This window comes from Phodopus roborovskii, unplaced genomic scaffold, assembly GCF_943737965.1.
Source record: "Phodopus roborovskii unplaced genomic scaffold, PHOROB, whole genome shotgun sequence".
Taxonomy (NCBI): domain Eukaryota; kingdom Metazoa; phylum Chordata; class Mammalia; order Rodentia; family Cricetidae; genus Phodopus; species Phodopus roborovskii.
This window is the reverse complement of record NW_026125052.1, coordinates 15,707,130-15,719,969: the sequence shown is the minus strand read 5'-3', so window position 1 is coordinate 15,719,969 and position 12,840 is coordinate 15,707,130. Positions and strand designations below refer to the sequence as shown.

Sequence of the window (12,840 nt, the reverse complement as noted above, 5' to 3'; positions counted from 1 at the left end):
TCCCAGCACTCGGGAGGCAGAGGCAGACAGATTTCTGTGAGTTCGAGGCCAGCCTGCATTACAGAGCAATTTCTAGGACAGGTTCCAAAGCTATACAGAGAAATCCTGTCTCAAAAAAAAAAAAAAAAAAAAAAAAAAAAAAATCTTCTTTGAAAATGATTTGAACTAGAGATGGTTCAGCAGTTAAGAGCATTGGCTGCTCTTCCAGAGGACCCAGGTTTGGTTCCCAGAACCCACATGACAGTTCCCAATGATCTGTAACACCAATCCCTGAGGATCTGATGCCCTCTCTTCTGGCCTCAGAAAACATTGTAGGAAGATAGTGCAAAGATGTACATACAGGCAAAACACCACATAAATAAAAAAAGGAAAGTAAAGATTTCTGAGTCAGAGACATGGCTCTTCAGGTAGGTAGATTTGCCACCAAGTTTGACTATCAAGGTGGACTCACCAGGCCCAGGAGGTGGAAGAAGAGAACTGATTCCAAAGGTTGTCTTCTGACTTCCGTGCAAGCTGCTGCGGTGGGGGTACATCCACATACATAAATAAAAAAAGACAAAATTATATTTGTTTTGTGGGGTAAAGGTACCTGCCACCCAGCCTGTTGACTCCAGTTTGAATTCCATTGCCTAATGGAGAGAACAGACTGCATTAAATTGTGCTTTGTCCTCCACAGAAATACCCCCACATAAACTAAAGAAGGGTAATTTTTTTTTCTTTAGATTTATTTATTGGTGCTGGAGTGATTAAACTGCCAAGGCTTCTTAAACAGCTCATATTAAATTGGGTGTGCTCAGGTACACTTGTGTAATCCCAACCCTAGGGACTTGGTGACAGAAGAATCAGGAATTCAAGGTCATCCTCAAATTACATGTAGCCACTCTTGAAACACGATGACAATGTTGCAAAAGTAGTTTACTTGATAACAATGTTATTTTCTTGGTCCCTCCCCCCCCGCCCCCGCCTCCCGCCTCCCGCCCCACTGGAGAAAAGGTTTAGCAGTTAAGAGTGTACCAGGTGATGGTGGCTCACACCTTTAATCCCAGCACTAGGGAGACAGAGGCAGGCAGGTCTCTCTATGATTTCGAGGCCAGCCTGGTCTACAGAGTGAGTTCCAGGGCATCCAAGGCTACACAGAGAAACCCTGTCTGGGGGGGGGGGGAGGACCAATGTCCTCAGAGGACCAGGTTGACTCCCAACAGTGGGTTTTATCGGCCTGTAACTCCAGCACTAGAGGATCCAACACATCTGTCCTTTGTGGGCACCGGCGCACACATGCACATCAATACACTTTGATAAGAATAAAATTAAAAAATATTAAAAATTTTTTTTTCCAGACAAGGTTTCACTGAAAAACAAACAGCCTTGGCTGCCCTGGAACTCGCTCTGTAGACCAAGGCTGGCCTCTAACTCAAGAGATCCGCCTGCTTCTGCCTCCCGAGTGCTGGGATTAAAGGCGTGCATCACCACCACCGGATCAAAGCCATTTTAAAAAATATATATAAATTGGGCATTATGGCTCACGCCTTTAATCCCGGCAGAGGAAGGTGGATCTCTGTGAGTTCCAGGCCATCTTGGTTTACAGAGGGAGTTCAAAAACAAACAGCATTTTTGCGTGTACGTGTGGTGGTAAGGATACACTCCAAAGCAATTTAAAGTAGGAAACTCAACAAAACACGCACAGACCCTAAGGGAGGGAAAGACGTGTGCCTAACTCTTTCCTTGGAGATTACTGAGTTTACCTCACTAGGAGGCGCAAGCGTGACGGAAGTGCGCAGGCGCAGCTCCGCCCCGCGCGCACTATTTAATCCCAGAATTCCTCTGTGTCGCACCGGAGTTGCCGCACCGTTCGGAAGCTGAGGGGGCCGGTTCGGCGGTGTCAAGATGGCGGCGGCGGTGGCGGCGGCGGCGGCTGCTGCGGCCGCGGCTGCATCTCTTCAGGTGCTGGAGATGGAGAGCATGGAGACTGCCGCCGCCGGTTCCGCAGGCCTGGCCGCCGAGGTTCGAGGCAGTGGCACGGTGGACTTCGGGCCCGGGCCCGGGATCTCTGCCATGGAGGCGAGCGGGGGCGATCCGGGCCCAGAGGCCGAGGACTTCGAGTGCCGCACTCACTGCTCCGAGTTGTCCTGGCGGCAGAACGAGCAGCGGCGTCAAGGCCTGTTCTGCGACATCACCCTGTGCTTCGGTGGGGCCGGAGGTCGCGAGTTCCGTGCCCACCGCTCGGTGCTGGCCGCCGCCACGGAGTACTTCACGCCCCTGCTATCCGGCCAGTTTTCCGAGTCGCGCTCAGGTCGGGTGGAGATGCGCAAGTGGAGCTCGGAGCCGGGACCCGAACCTGACACAGTGGAAGCCGTTATCGAGTATATGTACACTGGGCGCATCCGAGTGAGCACAGGCAGCGTGCACGAGGTGCTGGAGCTGGCCGACAGGTAGGCGGGTAGACGGTGAAGGGGCGAGCGAGGGTTTGGGGGGGGGACCCCGTCCTTGTGCCCGCGGCGGGACATCCACCGCTCCTGGCACCGGGGATGCCTCTGAGAGTCTAGGTTGTGCACATTGCATCCCGGAGCGCAGATTTCAGGTGTAGGGACAGAAGCGGTGGAAAGCGGTGTGTGGTGCGTGACTCCCGTGATGACATTTAAAAAAAAAAAAAAATCGTGAACGGCTGGCCGCAGAATGGAAGAGATGACATTTAAGCCGACCTCAGAATGGCAAGGGAATTTGGCAGTTCCAAGAGGGATGGATGCTGCGCATTACAGGCTTACAAAGGCCCTCGGTCAGGATCCAGCTTGGCTTGGAGAAAGGTCTTTAAAAGAATCCAGTGAATCTGGATCTGTTGGGTGAAGGGGAGGGTGGTGTATGAGATACACCCAGGAAAGGTTGGATTTTAATAAGTGTAATGGGTGAGAAGCTGATAGAGAGATGATATGACTTAAATGTTTCAAAAGATTTCCTCAGCTGTTGTGGAAAATGAATTATAGGGAGCCAGAAACAAAGCCCCAGAGGTCGGTTTGGATGGGTGGATGACGTTTTTTTAGGCATGATAGTACTGTTACAAATCCTTTAACACATACCAGGGGTGTGCAGCAGACATTGATTTCCATGTGATCAAAACACACCAAGATCCCCTTTTCCTTATCGAACTCATGTTGTTTAACAGTGGATATATAGCCTGCTTTATAATTATTATAGCTGTGAAACAAAATTTAGTATGGAGCTGCACGATATAGGCCCTAATGGAGGGGAGGTTTGTTTTTTTTGTTTGTTTGTTTGTTTTGTTTGGGGGGGGCAGGGTTTTTCTATGTAGCTCTGTAGACCAGGCCAGCGGCCTTGAACTCAGAGATCCACCTGCCTCTGTCTCCCAAGTGCTCAAGTGCTTAAAGGCGTGAGCTGCCACTGCTTGGCTTTCTTTTTAAAAAACAAAACAAAACAAAACATGGTCTCACTATGTAGCTCTGGCTGTCCTGGAACTCACTTTGTAGACCAGCATGGCCTTAAACTCAGAAATCTGCCTGCTTCAGCCCCTCAGGTGCTGAGATTAAAGGAGTACACACAGAGGAGCTACTTTTAAATTGGGGGGTACAGAGAAAATTCAGAAGATATAATAAAGGGATGTAGATGGTGAAGTAGTGTGCTTCATTCAGGTCGAGATTGCCAGTGTGAGCCCCTCAGGTGATAGAGAATAGCCTGTACATGTAGCTGGGTGGAGGAAGGCGATTGAAAGGAGCAAAAGCATCAGAGTAGTGGTGAGGATAGAGCCCTCGGGGCAGCGGTTCTGGTTCTCAACCTTCCTAATGCTGTGACCATTTAACACCATTCCTCATGTTGTGCTGACCCCGAACCATATTATTTTCATTGCTACTTCACAACTGTAATTTTGCTACCGTTATGAATCCTAATTTAAATAGCTAACATTCAGGTTATCTGATAATCTACCCCTGGAAAAGATCGTTCGATCCTAGGGGGTCTCAAACCACAGCCTTATGGGCCTGTGAAAGTTGAACTTGATGGTTTTACGAGACGGTTTCTTTGTGTATCCTTGGCTGTCCTAGACCTAGCTACCCTCAAAAGTCATAGTGCTTTGCCTGCCTCTGCCACCCAAGTGCTGGGATTAAAAGCTTGTGCCACCACTGCCCCCACAGAGCTGAACTTTTTGAAATTAGAAGTTGGTGATAAAGATGCCGTTTTTACTTGTTAAATTCTGTATTGAAAAAGCATAGGACAGTGGGGAGGATGCAGCAAGGGCTGTAGCAGAGACTAGTTTAAGTACTGCAGTAGTGGTAGAGACTTGGATTGAGGAATGATAACAGTGTGTGTATGCTTTGAGATTTATTTTATGCATATGGATGTTGGCTTGCATTTATGAATACCGTGTTAATGCTTGATGCCTAAGGAGGCCAGAAAGAGAGCATGTGTTTGCTGGGAATCGAACCTGAAGAGCAGCCAGTGCTTTTGACTGCAGGACATCTGTGTTTTCAAGTAGAAGAGATGAATTCACAGTGGATTTGATAATGGGAGTAAGGGGATTCCCCCGCCCGTAGCATTTGGAAAGATCTGATTATTATTACAGTGTGGGAAAAGCAGGAAATTTAATCACAACACTCTTGGAAAGCAGAGGCAAGCAGCTCTCTTGAGTTTTAGTCCAGTCTGGTCTATTTATCCAACCAGGCAGGGATTTATAATAAGCGCTTACCCCACCTCCTCATACCCTACCTCCTCATAAAAAGATGTGGAAAAATACGGGGCTGCAAAGATGGCACAGCAGTGGGTAAAATGCCTGCCCTGCAAGCATGAGGACCTGGCTTCAATTCTGTAAAAGCCGGGCATGGTGGTGCATTCCTGAAGTTCATTGGCCAGCTGGTCTGGCCCAGTGGATGAGGCTCAGTGAGAGAGACCTTGTCTGAAAAGAAGGTAGAGGGGCTAGAGTGACAGCCAGTGGCTAAGAGCACGTGTTGCTCTTGCAGAAGACCTAGGTTGGTTTTGTTCCCAACACCCATATGGTGGCTCACAATGATCTGTAACTCCTGTTCCAGTGAATCTGATATCTTCTTCTGGCCATCAAGGACATCAGGCACACATGGTGCACAGATAAACATGTAGGCAAAACACTCTTACAAATAAATCTTTAAAAAATGTTTAGAACACAAAGATGGAGCTCAAAGAATGACATCTGATATCAAAGCCTTATGCCTTTCTCCTCACACAAAAACTGTGGAAAAAAATAAAAAGCAGATTTGAAAAGGTCAGTATGGACTTGATCATGATGTCTGAGTAAGCTATTAAATTGGAGAACATTGCGTCTCCAGTTAAGTTATGAAGGAAATCACAAAAAGAAACAATGTCACAAATAGAGATATTTCCAGGGGCCAGAGAGATGACTCAGCCATTAAGAGCAGTGGCTGCTCTTCCAGAGGACCTGTGTTGAAGTGTTGAATTCCCAGAACCAATGTGATTGTTCACAACCATCTGTAATTCCAGTTTTAGGGTCCAACTCCCTCTTCTAATGTTGGCAGTAGCCACATGCATGCATGCATGCATGCATACATAGTACTCACAGACATAATATTTGTTTTATTATTAGTAATTTTTATTTTTAATACTCAGTATCATCACTAACCTCTAGTGATCATTTGACAGCTAGATTCCACTCCCTTTTTAGGTTACTGTAGTATCAGTTCAATTCACGCTATTGGATTCTTTAATACTGTAGAGAATCCCCTCCTTGCCCTTTTTCCCCCTATTTACTTTTTATATGTACTCTTAAGTAGCTTAATCTATTCTGTGACTTTAATTATAATTTATATGATAGCTCCCCCAATCTGCATGTATCTCTACCTTCCATCTATCTAATGCCTACCCTTTCTGATTTTTTTTTTTTTTTTTCCTTTGAGACCTGATGTCCCTAAGTAGTTTTGGCTGTCCTTGAAATCATAGAGATCCAGCTGCCTCTTCCTCCCTGCTAGGATTAAAGATGGATGTGTTCTGTCTGTTTTTTGTTTTTTTGTGCAGGAAGTTAGGGTTGAAATAGGTTTCTCTGGCTCTCCTAGGACTCAACTTTGTAGACCAGGTTGGTCTTGAATTCACAAAGATCCACCTGCCTCTGACTTCCAAATGTGTGATTAAATGTGTGCATCACCATGCCTGGCTTCCTTTTTGTTTTTGAGACAAAATGTCCCTGTGTAACCCAGGCAGGCCTAGAACTCCTGATCAGCTCAGCTTTCTAAGATTTAGGGTTGTAACCTGTAGAAATGTGCCACTACACTTGGCTCTTTTTCAGTGTTTGGAAATATCCCTATTTTAAAAGTATATTTATTTATAGCTGAGCAATGGTAGTATACACCTTTAATCCCAGCATTTAGGAATCACAAGCCTGTGATCTCTGGACAGCCTGGGTTGTTACACAAAGCAAACAAACACAAAGTTAAAAGGATTGGGTTTAAGATAGAGTGCCTATGTAGTAAACTCTAAAATAGGAAATGGTGGAACATGTTTGTATGCTGAAAAAAAAAATTTATTCTGTGGAAGAGGAGAAACTGGTACTATATGAGCAGGAGAATAGATACAGGAGTAGGTTTTGAAATCGAGGAAGGCCATGATCTATACTAAAATTGGAGATTGAATGGTGTACTCCTGTAATTCCAGCAGTTGGGAGGCTGAGGCAGGAAATCCAGGCCAGACTGGACTGTTTAACGAGACCCTTTCCAAAAACTGTAAGGATTTGATGCTGGCATTAGTGGCTCATGCCTTTAATCTCAGCACTCAGGAGGCAATAGCAGGTGGCCTTGACTTCAAGGCCAGCCCAACCAAGGCTACATAGACACTATCTCAAACAAAAAAAAACATAGACCAAACTGGGAAAGAAAATATAAGGTATAATTGCAGGCAAATTGATTGGTGGACAGATTAAGCCCCTGCCCAATCGTTTCTCTTTCAAAGTACAAGACAGGGTTCCTCAGGATGGGGTAGAATGTGTACAGACCCTGGAAAGGAAGCTTGTTAAGTGAAACTGAAAAAGAAGATCTACTGTCACACAGTGTTTGTGTCTGTCTGTGACTTAAACTCTAACTTTTGGGGGCTGGAGAGATGGCTCAGTGATTAAGAGTAGTAGCTGTTCTTCCAGAAGTCCTGAATTAAATTCCCAGCCAACACATAGTGGCTCACAACCATCCATAATGAGATCTGGTGCCCTTTTCTGGCCTGAAGGCATACATATAGTCAGAACACTTCATACATTAAATAAATAAATCTTCAAAAAAACAAAAACAAAAAAACTCTAACCTTTGCTGGCATGGTGGTACATGCCTTCATTCTTTGTGTTAGGAAAGCAAAGACAAGCTGTGTCGGAGTTCAAGGCCAACAGAGCTACATAGAGAGACCCTGTCTTAAAACAAAAAATAAAACCAAACCTCTAACTTTTCTCCATCTTTCACAGGCACTGTTCTAAGTGTTCTGTAATGACTGAACTGAATCTAATGAGCTCTGAGGCAGGATCATTTTCTCTGTGCCCACATGTACTGTCTGTGACCAAGCCTGAGTGGCACATGAGTCAGAAATAATAGAATGAGCAGAGGCTGAGGCAGAAGGATCACAGGTTAGATCCTGCCTCAAACAAAGAAGCAGGTTGGAGGGGTTGTATAATAAGGCACCTGCCTAGCATGTTTTAGGCCCTGAGTTGAATCCCCAGTACTATGATAAATAGATGTGTCCAGTATAGGGTTCCTTACATAACAATGCCTAGTGTGTAATAGCTATTGTTTTCATAGAGTAATGATTCCCAAAACCTGTCTTAAGGGAACATGGTTCAGAATTACCTGCTAAACATAGGAGCTTGTGGCAGCCTGGGAATCAGGTGGCCCTGGCACCCAGACTTGTCTGGGGTCTTCTAAACTCTAGAGTCTTCATTCACCACTCTACCTTGTCTTTGTTTTATCTCTAAGGTAGGAATGTTTCTTTAAGAGTATTAAGAAAGCTTGTCTTAATTCATCTGTATTTGTAATTAAGTATTTATTAAGCACAGTAACCATGATAAACCATTATTGAATGGAAATGGGCCTGTCATAATGATGTCATTCTTAGATTGTTCTTCTCAGTTAAAAGGCCTTTTTGTAGTATAACTGTAGTCTCAGATTGACCATCTTTGGGCTAAGTGCTGCTACAGACAGGGTTTCTCTGTCTAGCTTTGGAGCCTGTCTTGGAACTCACTCTGTAGATCAGGCTGGCCTCAAACTCACAGAGATCTGCCTGCCTCTGCCTCTTGAGTGCTGGAATTAGAGGTGTGCACCACCTAGTAGCCAAGTGCTACTAGATGGTGGGTGGGCAATGTTTTATAAACCACTTTTTTTTTTTTTTTTTTTTTTTTTTTTTTTGTGGGCATTTGGAGACAGGGTTTCTCTATGTAGTTTTGGAGGCTGTCCTCGAACTCACAGAGATCCACCTGCCCTTGCCTCCCATGTGCTGATATTAAAAGTGTGCGCCACCAATGCCAAGCTCTTTCTTTTTTTCTTTAGCTAGACTATCCTACATATTTGAGTTTATCTTGTCTGCCTTGCTTTAATGATAACCAGTCTTGGGCAAAACCCCTTAGTCTACTTTCTGGGGTTGACCAAATTGATAAAAACCTCTGACTCAGTCTGGATTGCTGTTCTTTGTGAGATCTAGCTAAGCTGAATCTCCAGGAAATATAGTTCCTGCCTGCCTCTAGTTTAAACTATATGGTCCTAGTGGATAAAGCCTTTCACCAAGACCCTTTCTCAATAGAAAGAAACCAAAGCTGGAGTGGTAGTGCATGTCTATGATCCTGGCACATAGGTGGTAGAAGAAGGATCATCCTCAGATACAAGGTCTTTTGGAGACCCCGTCTCAAAAAAAAACAAAAAAACCCAAACAAACAAAAAACAAAGCAAAACCAAAATAAATAGATAGGTGGTGGTCCAGTGATGGCAAAGGGATTAGAAAAGATATCAGAAATGCATTTGAATTGGCATTTGTCCTTATTGTATGTCTGTATCTCTGTGATAACATGTGCATGTGAGTGCAGTGCCCAAGAAGAACAGAAGAGGGCATTGGACCCCTGCAGCTAGAGTTAGGCAGTTGTGAGCTACTCAGTATGTGTGCTGGGAACCAAACTCATCCTTCAGGTGCTGTCTTCTGTCTTCCAAGAGTACCAGTCATGTATGTCATACACAGATACACATGCAGGCAAAATACCCATACATAAACAATAGAATTCAGGCATAGTGAAGCATGTTTTTAATCCTAGCACTCAGGCAAGCAACAAATAAATAATAAAATAAAAAGATCTTTAGAACTTAACCACTAAACCATCTCTCCAGCTCCTTGTTTTAATTTTATTAAACTGTTTTTTGAGACAGGGTTTCTCTGCAGTTTTGGAGCCTGACCAGGAAAGGATTTGTAGACAAGGCTGACCTCAAACTCAAACAGCCTACTTCTGGCTCCCCAGTGCTGGGATTAAAGGAATGGGCCACTGCCACCTTAGATTTTGAAACAGGGTCTCACCAAGTTTTCCAGACAGGCCTTGACCTGTCCTGGTCTCCTGGTCTCACATTTTTTGTTTTAAAAAAGTGTGTATTGTGTGTCTATAATGTATGGGTGCCATAGTGCACACCTGGAAGAGGACACTTTCTGAAATTTTCTCCTTCCATCTTTTACGTGGGTTCTAGGGATTGAACTTGGGTGTCTAGGCTTGCTTTGGCAAGTGTCTTTGCCCACTGAACCATCTGCATAATGAGACCTATCTCAGACCCTTCCTCCTGAAAAATAGACTTCCCAGCATAATACTTGCTCATTTGGGGGTAGGGGGTGTCTTTCCAAATACTGTGCTTATGAGATTAATTCTTTCAATTTGTATAATTCAGGTATACCTATAATGCAACCTTACAAATTAAGTACATCCCACAATTAATCTTTTCTTTTTCTCTTGTTTCTAGATTCTTATTAATTCGCTTAAAAGAATTTTGTGGAGAATTTCTTAAGAAAAAACTTCATCTCTCAAATTGTGTGGCCATTCATAGCTTAGCCCACATGTACACCCTAAGCCAGCTTGCTCTGAAAGCTGCAGATATGATCCGGAGGAATTTCTATAAAGTCATTCAGGATGAAGAGTTTTATACTTTACCTTTCCATCTCATTCGAGACTGGCTTTCAGATTTGGAAATTACCGTGGATTCTGAAGAGGTTCTTTTTGAAACGGTTTTGAAGTGGGTTCAGAGAAATGCTGAAGAAAGAGAGAGATACTTTGAAGAACTTTTCAAATTGCTTAGGTTGTCCCAGATGAAACCCACCTATCTTACACGGCATGTCAAACCAGAGCGGCTGGTGGCCAATAATGAAGTTTGTGTCAAGCTGGTGGCTGATGCAGTGGAGAGGCATGCACTCAGAGCAGAGAATATACAGTCTGGCACACTCCAGCACCCCGCTTCCCATGTTTCACTCTTACCTCGCTATGGACAAAACATGGATGTAATCATGGTTATTGGAGGTGTATCAGAAGGAGGAGACTATTTAAGTGAATGTGTGGGATATTTTGTTGATGAGGACAGATGGGTAAATCTGCCCCACATTCATAATCACCTTGATGGACATGCCGTTGCAGTAACAGAATCTTATGTGTATGTTGCTGGCTCCATGGAACCAGGGTTTGCTAAAACTGTGGAAAGGTACAACCCAAACTTGAATACATGGGAACATGTTTGTAGTCTGATGACAAGAAAGCATTCTTTTGGGCTAACAGAAGTCAAAGGGAAGCTGTATAGCATTGGAGGACATGGCAATTTTAGCCCTGGTTTTAAAGATGTGACTGTTTACAATCCCGAGCTTGATAAATGGCACAACTTAGAATCAGCACCAAAGATTCTTCGAGATGTAAAAGCACTAGCCATTGAGGACCGGTTTGTGTATATCGCTGCCCGCACTCCTGTGGACCGGGACACTGAAGATGGATTGAAAGCTGTAATTACTTGCTATGATACAGAGACTCGACAGTGGAAAGATGTGGAGTCTTTACCACTTATTGACAATTACTGTTTTTTCCAGATGTCTGTGGTCAATTCAAACTTTTATCAGACAGCATCATGCTGTCCCAAGAGTTATTCTTTAGAAAACGAAGAGGCAGTAAGAAAAATTGCCGGTCAGGTATCTGATGAGATCCTTGAAAGCTTGCCTCCAGAAGTCCTAAGCATTGAAGGAGCAGCTATTTGCTATTACAAAGATGATGTCTTCATTATTGGAGGCTGGAAAAATAGCGATGATATTGACAAACAGTATCGGAAGGAGGCCTACCGATACTGTGCTGAGAGAAAGAGGTGGATGCTCCTTCCTCCCATGCCTCAGCCCCGTTGTAGGGCCACTGCTTGTCATGTCAGGATCCCCTACCGGTACTTGCATGGCACACAGAGATACCCTATGCCTCAAAACTTAATGTGGCAGAAGGACCGCATCAGACAGATGCAAGAGATACACCGGCATGCCCTGAACATGCGGAGAGTGCCAAGTTCCCAGATTGAATGCTAGACTCACCAACACTTGCAACTGGAAACTGTTCTAACCCCTGTTCCATGAGGCTGGAGATGTCTGGACTGTTACTTGGAAAAGTATGTCAATAACTTATTTTCTACTTGGACTTACTACCCTATATAAAAGGAAGTTAGTTAAAAAGCAAACAGGAAACTCAGTTTAGTCTGGTAATTTGTGTTAGCCTACAGTCCTGTCTTTGTATGCTGGCAAATAAGCAAGATCTTATTAAAGACAAGTGGGGGAAAGCAGGTCTAGTTACTTGGCCTTTTTTCTGCCAACAATTATAACTCCTTTGTTTTAGGGACTTACATTTGGGGCTTTAAGCACCAGTGTTATTTGCACACTTTGTGGTTCCTTTACATTTTGTGTGGCTTGTTTATTTATGCATTAAGCTCTCATCTACAGAAGGCATGTGCAATAGTGAGTCTGGATCTAAAGGAAAAAGCACAATGTTTCAGCAAGACTGATCTCAGAATGATGGCACTGATGTTTTGTTGTGTGTGTTTATCTACAAATGCTGTTTATGTTCATTGGGAAGGGTGACCAGTAAGAAGTAGGTGATTGGCATATCATCTGGCTTGTTTTGTTTCTTCTGCAGCTGTCTATAGACTTGAAGCCATCATTTTGAGGTGAGAATAGGGGAGATATTAATACTTAGCTGACTGACTAGAGAGGAAGTTACACAGGTAAAGTTTGTTTCTTTAAGAAAAAAGGTGTTCAGTGTAGCTGAGAAAGCAAGTGAACAAACATTTTGAAACACTTTGAAGAGTGACTGTTGATGAGGGTGCAGCATGCCTGCGACAATCAACAGGTGATGCCTCCAGGTCATTTATTCATGGTCCCACTGAATATTACATAGGGTCTTCATCAGTTTTTTTTCCCCAAGAAAAGCTTTCAGAATGGGAAGAAAATGAGTTTAGAAAATACTGCTAAGAGAAGCCATGTTATTTGTGGCCCCTGTTTGTCAAAATATTTTCCTGGATTGCCCTCAACTTTTTATTGAAACTTAAAGCCTATAATACCAAATCTGAGCACAGTTTTGACTTTTAAAATTTTAAGGCTCTCACATAACACATTTAATAAGAAACTATCATTGTTAAATAATCAGTTCAATGACTGTCATCTTTCAGAAAAGGTTTTTAATCTGTATATATTTTATTACCCTCCCTAAAATAGTCTTTTTTAAATTTTTTTGAGACAGCTCTCACTATGTAGCATTGGCTGGCCTGGAACTTGCAAAGTAGATTAAGGCATTGACCATATATAGACCCTGAGGGATAAGCTTCTAAGGACCAAAAACCAGTTTCATTA

At 43.6% G+C, this 12,840-nt stretch overlaps 1 protein-coding gene across 1 annotated transcript; it reads left to right on the top strand.

Annotated features, from left to right (window-relative positions):
- The first annotated feature begins 1,819 nt into the window (after positions 1–1,819).
- Klhl11 (kelch like family member 11) lies at positions 1,820–12,730 on the top strand. The gene is made up of 2 exons (XM_051176563.1): positions 1,820–2,429; positions 9,945–12,730. The coding sequence occupies exons 1-2, from the start codon at positions 1,885–1,887 to the stop codon at positions 11,524–11,526; spliced, it is 2,127 nt and encodes a 708-aa protein (XP_051032520.1). The 5' UTR covers positions 1,820–1,884; the 3' UTR covers positions 11,527–12,730.
- The last annotated feature ends 110 nt before the right edge of the window (positions 12,731–12,840 follow it).

What these genes read in the sequence shown, in the direction of transcription:
- Klhl11 (XM_051176563.1), top strand. Translation starts at nt 1,885, where the DNA reads ATGGCGGCGGCGGTGGCGGCGGCGGCGGCTGCTGCGGCCGCGGCTGCA. An exon ending in GTGCTGGAGCTGGCCGACAG is followed by an intron (nt 2,430 to 9,944) that starts GTAGGCGGGTAG and finishes TCTTGTTTCTAG; the next exon opens with ATTCTTATTAATTCGCTTAA.